The sequence below is a fragment of the Orycteropus afer genome, unplaced genomic scaffold, assembly GCF_000298275.1.
Source record: "Orycteropus afer afer isolate SDZICR_OR568_19922 unplaced genomic scaffold, OryAfe1.0 scaffold00258, whole genome shotgun sequence".
Lineage (NCBI taxonomy): Eukaryota > Metazoa > Chordata > Mammalia > Tubulidentata > Orycteropodidae > Orycteropus > Orycteropus afer.
Window position 1 is genome coordinate 514,526 of NW_006921845.1, and position 11,938 is coordinate 526,463.

The following is an 11,938-nucleotide window of genomic DNA, read 5'->3' on the forward strand; positions in this document are numbered from 1 at the left end:
GAAGTGCAGCCAGAATGCTCCTTGGAAGCAAGAATGGCCAGACTTCGTCTCACCTATTTTGGTCATGTTGTCAGAAGGGAGCATTCCTTGGAGAAGGATGTTATGCTTGGTAGGGTGGAGGGTTGACGAAAGAGGGGGGGGGCCTTCAACGAGATGGATTGACATGGTGGCTGCGATGATGGGCTCAAGTATAGCAGGGATTGTGGGGCTGGCATGGGATCGGGCGGTGTTTCGTTCTGCTGTGCATGAGGTTGCTATGAGTCGGAAATGACTCGACAGTACTTAACAACAACATAACAACAATATATGGCATAAATAGACTATTAAGCATAACCCAAAATGCACAAACAGCAGAAGAGAAGCTAGATGAATGGGACCGTCTAAAAATTAAATGTTTGTGTACTTCCAAAGGCTTCTCCAAAAAAGTCAAAAGAAAACCTACAGATTGGAAAAAAATATCCAGCAATGCCATTTCTGACAAGGGTGTTATCTCTTGCATTTATAGAAAACTCCAACACCTCAACAGCAGAGAGACAAATAATCCAGTTTAAAAATGGGCAGAAGACATGAACAGACCCTTCACCAAGGAGGATATTCAGACAGCCAACAGACACATGAAGAAATGCTCATGATCATCAGCCTTTGGAGAGATGCAAATAAAAACAACAATGAGAGACAATCTTGCCCCAGCACTAGTAGCAAAGTTCAATAAGACAGAAAATAACAAATGCTGGTGAGAATGTGGAGAGACTGAAACTTTCATATACTGCTGATGGGACTGTAAAATGATACAACTACTGTGGAAAGCAGTATGGTGTTGCCTTAAAAAGTTGGAATTAGAAATGTCATTTGATCCAGCAATCTCATTACTAAATATACATCCCAAAGAAGTGAGATGCAGGACAAGAATGGATATATGCACACCCATGTTCATCATGGCACTGTTTACATTAGCAAAAAAGATGGAAACAACCTAAGTGCCCATCAACAGAAGACTGGATAACCAAACTATGGTACATACACATGATGGAATACTATGCAACCCTAAAGAATAATGTAGAATGTTCAAAACACTGCAGAACATGGGTGAACTTGGAGGACATTATGCTGAGTGAAATAAGTCAATCACAGAAGGAAAAATATTGTATTAGTTTGCAATTCTGAAAATCAAGGAAAGGTTTATATATGGAAGGAAACTTTCTTTGTTGGTTACCAGCGTTGGTTACCAGGGAGGGGAGGGAACACTACTAGGTAGGTAGAGACAAGTATTGATTTGAATGAAGGGAAGGGCAATGCACCAAATATGAGTTATCAGTGCAGTGGCATTGAAGAAGAGGAAGACAGAGAGAGGTACATGAGAGAAACAGAAAACAAAGATGAACCTTTTTGCACATACAGTACTGCATTGTCAGTGAAGACAAACATTAATCTTTGGATGGGTAGATGGTGGACAGGTTGAACTATTAGGTATGTCTATGCAGGGGGGGGGAGTGTGACAATGCATAAGGTTGGCAGACAATATTTCTACTAGTGAATTTGTATGTTCTGTAAGAATGTCCAGGTATACAGTAGAGCTGACAAAGGACAAGGTTGTGGTGACCTCATGGCCACAGCCACCTCCCCCAAGAGAACAAATAGTTAGACCAGTGGACTGTGGACCATGGTTGGAAGGCACATCAAGCTGAATTGGCATAACATACTACACAAAATCATTGTTCCACATCCTACTTTGGTGAGTAGCAAGTGGGATCTTAAAAGCTTGCAAGAAAACATCTAGATGCAATGATAGATCTCTCCTTGTCCACAGCACAGAGGAATGAAGAAAATCAAAGATGCATGGAAACAGTTAGTCCAAGGGACTAGTAGAAAATGTAATACTCAGCCTATATATCTATGAGACCAGGAAAACTAGATTGTGCCCGGCTACCACTGTCAACCACTCAGAGGGAGATCTATGTAGGAGATTCTGGATAGAGTGGAAGAACAAGGAACAAAACTTAAAATCATTAAAAAAAAAAAAAAAAGGACCAGTTTTGCAGTCTGATAGAGCCTGGGGGAACCCCTGAGACTATGGCCCCTAGCTGCCTTTCAGGTCTGGAATTGAACCTATTTCTGTGGCTTCCATTCAAATAAAAGAGGCATATGAGCTGAACGTTTACATTAGGTAAATACACTCCTTGGATAGATCAGTCATGTGAGAATAGAAGGGCAGTGTATACACAGGGAGACAGCTCAGGGTCAGGAGTGCATGGGAGGGAAGGACACAGGAAAGAGGTAACTATGGGGAGATAGTGGGAAGAGAGCTGTTACATTGTGGGAAACTACAATAAATATCATGAGACAAAATGTGTATGAACTGCTGTATGGTAAATGAATTTGCTCTGTAAACTTTCACCCCAATCACAATAATAATTTTTAAAAATAAGTCAGTTGGGTTCCTTTACTTTAGCAAGGAATATTTTAAAAAGGAAATCAAGAAAAAAAATACCATTTACAATAGCCACACAAACCATAAAATATCTAGGAATTAACCTAACCAGGTAGAAGAAAGACGTATCCTATGAAAATTACAAAACACTACTAGAAGAGTCTAAAAGAAACTTACATAAATGAAAGGGGATTCCACACACATGGGTTGGAAGACTTAACATAATGAAAATGGTAATACAAATTTCAACAGAATTCTTTACAGAAATTGAAAAACTAATGGCTTTATATAGAAAGGACAGAAGCCCTGAAGTTAGATACATAGACCAGTGGAATGGAATTGAGACCCTAGAAACAAATCCAGTCACTTATGGATAATCGATTTTCAACAAGGATCAAAATCTATTCAATGGGGAAGAAACAATCTCTTTAATAAATGATGCTGGCAAAAATATCTATTTGCATAAAAAATGAAAAAAATACCCATACTTCACACCTTATAGAAAGACTAACTCAGAATGGATCAAAGACCTATAACAACCTAAAACTATAAAGTTCCTGGGAGAAAACTATGAGATCAGTTTTTTATAAAAGTAGGCAAACAGAAAAGACACAACTAAAATTGCAATGTTGTTGTTGTTATGTGCGGTCAAGTTGGCCCCGACTCATAGAGACCCCTCCTTGGGTTTCCGACACAGTATCGCTAGGAAGTAGGATTGCCCAACCTTCCTTCCGAGGAGTGGCTGGGGGGTTTGAACCGCCAGCCTTCTGGTTAGCAGCCAAGTGCTTTAGCCACTATGCTACCAGAGCATATGGTAAATTAGATATTTGGGATGTCATAAAAAATAACAACTTACGTTCATCAAAAAAGGATCAAGTATCAGACATTGGAGCACAGCTCTAGTGTCACACATTTGGAGGCACCATGAATCAGAATAAATTCTACAGCAACCACTTTCCTGGAGCAAAGTCTCAGTAATTTACCACAATCTCAGTTCAATAAAGAGGATACTTTAAGTAATTAACACATGACATTTATGTAACACTCGTGGGTTTAATGTTCTTTCAATTCTATCCTCGTACCTTTATGGGATAAGTGGGTAAAGAAATATTATCTCTAATTTACAGGTGAGAAAACTTAATCCCAGAGAAATGAAAGGGCTCTCCTGATTCCTGATCAAGTGCATGCTTTTAACAAGATCCTATGCTAATGGGACACAGCTAAGGACTTCCTAGAATAGGCACAGCTTATGTGTTAACAAACATATAAGTTTGTTGTTAACAAATCCCATTGCAACTTATTTCTATGACAGTTAATTTCTCCTGAAATGTGAAGCAGACATGATGTTGGCTCATCTTCACCCCCCACCCCTTTGGGAGTACTGGAAGAAAGAAACTGCTTACCAGAAAGGAGACTCTGGAAGTCAAAGCTTAGGGACAACCCCAACAGTTTCAAAAAGCTAAAAATGTGGAGGGGTGAGACTCAAATGAGTATATAAAAGACACAGAACAGTAAGTTGTGGCATATCAAAGGAGAACAGTAAGAAACTGGTCAAGACTGAAAAGGAGGCTCCAAACTGAACCAAGAAGAGCAAGAACCTGACAAGCAGCAGGTGATGGTGGCGGTGCAGATGCACTTCCAGGTAGTGGCCACTACAGCAAAGGCTCCAGAAGGGATGCAGAAGTGTAGTAAAGGAAATTCTACTGATATGCGTATTTATTGAAATTATGCTACAAATGTTGGAACAGAGATGGTAGTTGAGCCCTCCTAATGGCATTATACTTTACAAAGAAGTGGGAAGGGGAAAGAGGGAGTTTGTTCTCTGCTTACTGAGGTCATTCTACTCTGAGGTCATTTTTTCCCCACACAGGTGAGTTTCAAAGTCTACCTTAAGTCTAGTTTGGTTCATACAGGGTTTCAATTGGTCAGATGAAGCTAATATATGAGTGCAAATGTCCTTTGAGGAAAATTGCTTCTTTTTCTATTACACAGGAGCTCTGGTGCTATAGTGCCTAAGGCATCTGACTGCTAACAAGAAGGTTGGCAGTTCAAACACACCAGCCACTCCTCAAAAGGAACATTGGGCAATCTACATCCATAATGATACCACCTTGGAAACCCAAGGAGGGGTCACTATGAGTCAGATCAGATGAATAGCTCATAAGCTGATAATACAATGTGCTACTACCTGATGCATACTCCAAATAAATGGAGCACTTAGTTGTTAATAGGTAAACCGAGGGTACTTTTCTGTCTTCTGATGGAAAAAATCAAAATTTTTGCACAAAGAGAACAGTAAACTATAAAAGTAAATACAAACACAGGTAGCAAAGTGGTAGAGAAGCAAGAGAGGATGTATGGTGCAGGGAGAACTGGAACTTGAACAAAAAATGATTTTTGTGATAAATTATAATGTGAATTGATATAATGCATAAAAAATAGATATTTTTTTTTCAGTAGGAAACTTCAGAAACCATCCCATCCCCCCATATTTTTTAAATGAACAATTGACAATAGAAAATATAAGATATTTGTCCAAAATAATATAGCTAGTAAGTGACAATCTCAGTACTGGAACATATGATTTGAAAAGTCATACTGTAAGACCTTAACTAACATCAGGCTGGGAGCAGTGTCTAGCTAATAAGGACTTCCAGACTGAGAGAAATGCATTCACTCAATAAGTTTTAAGAATCTTGCTGTGTGAGGTATACTGCAAACCTGGAAGAAAAAGGAATATGAGATAAACTCCCTATCAAGGCTCACAGCCTGGTGGGGAGATGAAGCAGACAGAAGGGTAAGTTGCAACAGGTTTGGTTTCAGCCTGTCACAGAGACATGAATGACGTACTGTGGGGGCTTTGAAAAACAATTGAATATTTGGAGGAAAGGGGAGAAAAGTGGTACTGAGTTGTAACATCTGAATGAGATCTTGAAATATCAGTAGTAATATTTCCAGAATCAGGAACAAGACTACCGTACATGAAAGGATCTGTTGTAGAAATAAACAGGACAAAAATGTTTGGCTAGGGCCCAATTTGCTAGAAAGGAGTGGTGAGAGATGAGACTAGAGAAGTGGTTGATCCCAAATGAAGCTCTTCTGTTCTTATAAGCCGTGTTAGTAAGATTGGGCTTTCTGCTGGGGCAAGGTGGGCCAATTAAGGTTGGTAATGAAGGAGGAACCTAAGAACTCACTAATAATTACCTTCAAAATTGTTTCAGAATAGATTATGTAGCTACATATTGAGAGATTATGTTGTTTCTATGGGGTGTAGACTGACAGAGTGACCAATTGTCCTGGTTTGCCAATATCCTAGCTTTATCATCTAAAGTCCCTCATCCAAGGAAAATTTTCAGTCCCAGAAAGCTTGTTTTCACTAAGAAGAGAAGTCTCTGTGGCACTGAAGATTGAGAGTGATCAGATGGTGGACATATGGTAATACATGGTGTAGAAAGGGATGGAATACCGACAGTGGCAGCTACAGCTACTACTATGATTCCCTCAGCAAATGTGAGTCCAGTTGGACACCAGATTCCATTCTACACATACTCTGAACACTTCTGAGTGATTCTGGTTTGTCTATGACTCCTTGGGAAAATGACACATTATTTGCCTCCCATTTGTACACAGACTACTGGAGGGTAAAAGGAAAGTGAAACTGGGAAAGATGCACCTCATGTACAATAGCTAAATTTGCTTTAATCTTCCCCATCTAAAGTTCTTCACAGACCCTGGCAATTGGGAAATAATATAGAACCACAATACATGCATTTGATGGAAAAGAATAGCTAGTGCTTATTGAATGCTACTGTGCCTAGCACTTCTCAAATTCCATTATGTGAATTTAATACTACAACAGTCCTATGCAGTAGGCAATATAATGCTCTCCACTTAATGGTGGGAGAGAACGAAAAGTGGGTGGCCTCTCAAGATTACCAACGCATAAAAGCAGAAGAGCTGGAATTTTGAACCAGTTAGCCTGACATTAGAAGCCACTCTCTTAAGCTACTAAATTTGGTGCCTTATTGTGTCAATGGATAATTTGATGGATATATGGGTGGATGGATGGATGGATGTGTGGATGGATGGATAGATGGATGAATAGACTGCACTTATTCAGAGGCAGAGAGAAGAGAACATAATCAAAAGCTAGGATTCTGTACTACTTCACTATCTTGAAGGGTAGTAAATGGGATATTCACTTTTGAAATAGGTATCTTGGAAGTAGATGTTTCTGGCTATACTTCAAGAGATTCTGAAATGTATTAGGTCCAGTTTGAGACTGAGATAGTGTATGTTTAACAAATACATAGATATTTATTGGACATAATTGTATTAGGAAAAATAATTCCAACTCTGGCTCTGGAAAATTAAATAAGATGTAACTCCCTGGTACACAGATAAAACTGAAGGAAAGTTACAGAATACCCTTTCTTTCAGATGGATTTATATTTTATATGATTATACTCCTCTTCCTGACTTGGAAATAGCCTTGTGTCATCTTTACTTCACTTTCTTGACTTATACATAATCTGTTACATAAGAGTTTAACCTTGGAGATAACAACTGTTCCTTGGAACCAAGCATGATCTCAGAATCAAGTATGAGAAATGTAGAGAGAGAGAATGAAGAACTAGACAGAGAGCAGTCTCATTTTCTGAACATATTTAATTATGACACAGAGTATATATGCCATGCCTAGAGAATTTAGAGGGTATTGAAACTTCCTTTCTGCTACTTCTCTTGGCAGATGTGAACAGCAAGGAAATGAAAAGGGAAAACCAGACTTCTGTGCCTCACTTCATTTTGGTGGGTCTGCACCACCCACCACAGCTGGGTGTACCACTATTCCTAGCCTTCTTTGTCATCTACATCCTCACTGTCTCTGGAAATGGGCTCATCATCCTCACAGTCTTGGTGGATATCCAGCTCCACTGCCCCATGTACTGGTTCTTATGTCACCTTTCCTTCCTGGATATGACCATTTCCTCTGCCATTGTCCCCAAGATGCTCGCTGGCTTCCTCTGGGGTAGTAGAGTTATCTCCTTTGGGGGCTGTGTAATCCAATTGTTTTCTTTCCATTTTCTGGGCTGCACTGAATGCTTCCTTTACACACTCATGGCTTATGACCGTTTCCTGGCAATATGTAAGCCTTTACACTATGCCACCATCATGACCCGCAGTGCCTGTACCTACTTGGCTTTTGGCACCTGGTTTGGAGGCACACTCCACTCACTCTTCCAAACAAGTTTTATATTCCGGCTGCCATTCTGTGGCCCAAACCTGGTAGATTACATCTTCTGTGACATTCCTGCCATACTGCGCCTGGTCTGTGCTGACACCACCATCAATAAGCTGGTCACCTTTGTGGACATTGGCTTCCTGGCCCTCACCTGCTTTGTGCTCATCCTTACTTCTTATGGCTACATAGTAGCTGCCATCTTAAGAATTCGTTCCGCAGATGGGCGCTGCAATGCCTTCTCCACTTGTGCTTCTCACCTGACTGTTGTAATTGTTTACTATGTTCCCTGCACCTTTGTTTACCTGCGGCCTGGCTCACAGGATCCCCTAGATGGGGTGGTAGCTGTCTTCTACACTGTCATTACTCCCTTGCTTAACCCCCTCATCTATACACTCCGCAATAAAGAGATGAAGGCAGCACTGAGGAGGCTGGGAGGCTGCAAAGATGTGCAGCCTCACTGAATTCACCCATTGCAGACACAAAGTAGAAACTCAAATCCAAGGCACTAGATGAGACACCAAATAATTAAGCATATTTATAATACAAGGAGTAAATATTATTCATAAACAGAATAGGACTTCTAGGTGAAGAGGTGTAAACCCTGGAAAGTTTCACTTAGTAAACCCACTCTTAGAGGGATTTCCCATATTTCTTCTTTCAGTACCAATAAAAACTAACCAAAACATACAGTAAGGACAATATCTTGTAGAAAGGACCACAAAGAAAATCAAATTCACTGCCAATGAGTTGATTCCAAGTCATAGCAACCCCCTTTGGATTTCTGAGGTGGTGAATCTTTATGGAAATAGATTGCCCAGTTTCCCTTCCCCAGAGCAGCTGGTGGGTTTGAACCACCACCTTCTGGTTTGAACCCCCAACCTCTTGGTTAGCAGTCAAATGCCTTAGGCACTATACCACCAGAGCTCTTTAGGAAGGACTCAACATAAGTACAATATCGACATAAAAGTTCATTTCTCTGTGGTATCCATTTGCTTGTATACTGTAGCATCTAAAGCCCACATTGATGCCTGAATTATTCTTTCTTGTTAGTTGCTGTAAGTCAGTACCCAAATCATTGTAACCCCATGCACAATGGGATCAGACTGTTGTGGTTCACACTGTTTTCACTGGCTGATTTTTTTAAGTAGACAGTCAGACTTTTTCCTAATCTCTTAGTCTGGTTGCTCCACTGAAAGATGTTCATCATCATAGTACACACAGGCCCTGAATGACAGATTGGTGATGGCTTCATTTGAGGTACATTGGCCAGTAATTGAAACCAGGTTTCCCTCATGTAAGGCAAGAATTCTACCACTGAACCACCAATTCTCCCATGAACAAATAGGTCTTCACAGATGATAAATAACTCTCATGAAAACCATTTGATTTGACCTTGACAATAGTCATGTGAGGGTAAACCAAAAACCAAACTCACTGCCATCTAGTTGAAACTCACTCATAGCAACCCCTCCTTGGGTTTTCTGAGGTGGTATCACTATGGGAGTTATATTGGCAAACCTTCCTTCTGAGGCCTGGCTGGTGGGTTTGAACCACCAATCTTCTGGTTAGTAGTCAAATGCCTTAGGCACTACACCACCAGAGCTCCTTCATGTAAGGGTAGGTAATATTATTCCCCATATATCTGTGGGGAAATTGAGCTTCAAGGAAATAAATTAATTTTCCAAACTCTATACTGTCTCCCTTTTACTTTGACAACAATGACAAGAGATGAACTTGAATTTGAGGCTGCAATTTCACTACACTGTGAGGAAGCCATTGCAGGTGCATTGCACAATTATCTGAGTTGTACTACTCTGTAACACATGGAGTCGCCATGAATTAGGGGCCAACTTGATGGCAGATAGCAACAATAGCTAGCCATCTGAGATTTTGCAGAGTTCCGTTTGTTAAAACTGAGGTAAGTAAATTAAGAATAAAATTCTTGCTATCGAACCATAGTCTAGGATTCCCTGATGCTTAGATAGATGTTGCTGGAGCAGATCATAAGCAATGGTGGAAGAAAATGTGTTCAGTGACATTGGGGATAAGTGTGGGGGCATGTTGTGATAGAGTGGGAACCAACTTGAAGTTGGATCATGTACCTGGTTGCATGAAAAAGGTAAGCTGTGACCTGAGCCCCAAAAGGCCAGTCTTGTTGCCTATCTGCTGCGGCTATTGCCAGCTCTAAGTGGGAACACTGTCCCCTGGATTATAGGATCAGATATAACTTTAGTTGATGTCTCAAATGCACTTGGGCCAATACAGCCCTAGGAGAATCTCTTTATTTTTGAAACTCAGTACAAATTGTTAAGAAGGTGGGACAAATGGAAAACAGCTGATTTCTACTGAAAAGAAGATATTGGGGAAGAAATGTGTGTTGTCAGTGGCTTTTCTTGCAGCCCGGTGAAACAGCATAAATGTAAGTTTAAACAGCAACATATGTATGAATAGACTCCAATCCAACTCAACTTCATTCAACTCAACAAAAATTTGCTTACCACATGTAACTCCACAAAAAGGACATTGTTTTCTATTTTAAGGAGTTTATAATCTAAACTAAAAATCTAATCTGAAAAGAATTTATATATGAGGCAAAGAGATAAATATCTGGTCAGAAAATGAATAAGAAACAATTAATATAATCCCACTGTACAATAATTATTGTAATAATTTGGGAAAAGGAGAGAGAAATTTTCAGAGCTGGAATTTAAAAAGCTGGCTTCCTAGAAAATGAGGACTAATTTGTTGCTTGAAGGACATGTAAGATCTAGTCAGCCAGAGGACAGTCTTAGAGAGAATCTCCCTTGTGATGGGAACATAGAACCCTAGGGATAATCCTGGAAGAATGCTCCAGAGAAGCCTAATTAACTACATTGGGAGCAGAAGTCCTGGGGTGGGAACAATGGAGTTACAGACTTTATTTGACTAACACATACAAACTGAGGAGCCACCACACACAAACATTCTGTTGCACTAAGGGATTTCAGATAACAAGGTCCCCAGAACAGAACCCAGATTAAAGCAAACAATGAATTATCTCTTTTGTCATCAAGCACAAAAATAAAGTCACATAACAAAAATCTTATTTTGTTGTTTTTCTTTTTAAAGAGAAATATAAAATGTATAGTTTATCATTTTCAATTATAAAATGACAACATAAATACAACAACCAGCAAACTTCACACTTTTAACCAGCATCAGAGCTGATATTTGAACTCAAATAGAAGTCCAGAATTTGAGCTCTTAGCTAGAAAGTGTAATAATGTTTTTTATTCAACCACAGTGCTCATGAGGGTTTTTGTGCCTTTTTCAATTTTTTTCTGAGATTCTCTAAACTTGGGAAAGTAGAAGATTAAAGTGGTGTTACCCTATAATTAATTCTGTAATCTTGAAAACAGAAGCTAAGATCATATCACAAAGTTTAAGTACTAAGCATACCTTTGCTCAGAGTGTTTCTTTCTACCTCTTTGACATCATTTTTTAAAATTCAAATAGAAGAATTCAGAAGAAATTCACATTTTAAAACTTAATTCATTGATACAATTAGAATTTTATATTAAATAAAGGAGAAAATTTGAGAATTTTATTGTCTTTTTCCCCAAAATTGCTACCCAATAGTCACATTACTATTTATTAAATACACCTTTCATACATATCTGATAATCTAAATTCCAATATGTACTTCGTCTCTTTTCATAATTCCTTTAGATTCCATTCACATACTTCTTTTTTATCCTAAAATTTTAAAATATTTTTAAATTTAATAGGGCTACTTTTCCACTTAAAAAATTATGATTTGGGTTAAAGTTTACAGAACAAATTCATTTTCTATAAAGCAACTCATACACATTTTATTTCATGACATTAACTGCAATTCCCCACATTATAATATCTCTCTTCTGATTTCTTCCCTGTAGTTACCTCTTCCTTGAGTTCTATCCTCCCACACACTCCTCCCCCACTAGCTATCTCCCTGTGCAAACACTGCCCTTCTGTTCTCCCAGAATTGAGCACTGTCAGGAGTATATCTACCTGATGTGAATGTTCACCCTATTTTCCTCTCTATTGTTTGGCTGAAAGCCACAAGAGTGAGCTCAGTCCCAGACCATTATTTTCTGTGCATTTTCAAATTATTTCTCACATTTTTCTCAGCTATTTATGTAGGTTAACTTCAGATTGTTTTGTCAAGGAGTAAATAAACAACAAGCACTTTTATTATCTCAAGTGAGATCATGTTGAATTTATAAATTATTTTAAAAATAATCATC

At 39.0% G+C, this 11,938-nt stretch overlaps 1 protein-coding gene across 1 annotated transcript; it reads left to right on the forward strand.

Annotated features, from left to right (window-relative positions):
- Positions 1 to 7,141: 7,141 nt before the first annotated feature.
- LOC103204757 (olfactory receptor 10G6-like) lies at positions 7,142 to 8,131 on the forward strand. Its single transcript, XM_007949960.2, has one exon. The coding sequence runs from the start codon at positions 7,196 to 7,198 to the stop codon at positions 8,129 to 8,131; it is 936 nt and encodes a 311-aa protein (XP_007948151.2). The 5' UTR covers positions 7,142 to 7,195.
- The last annotated feature ends 3,807 nt before the right edge of the window (positions 8,132 to 11,938 follow it).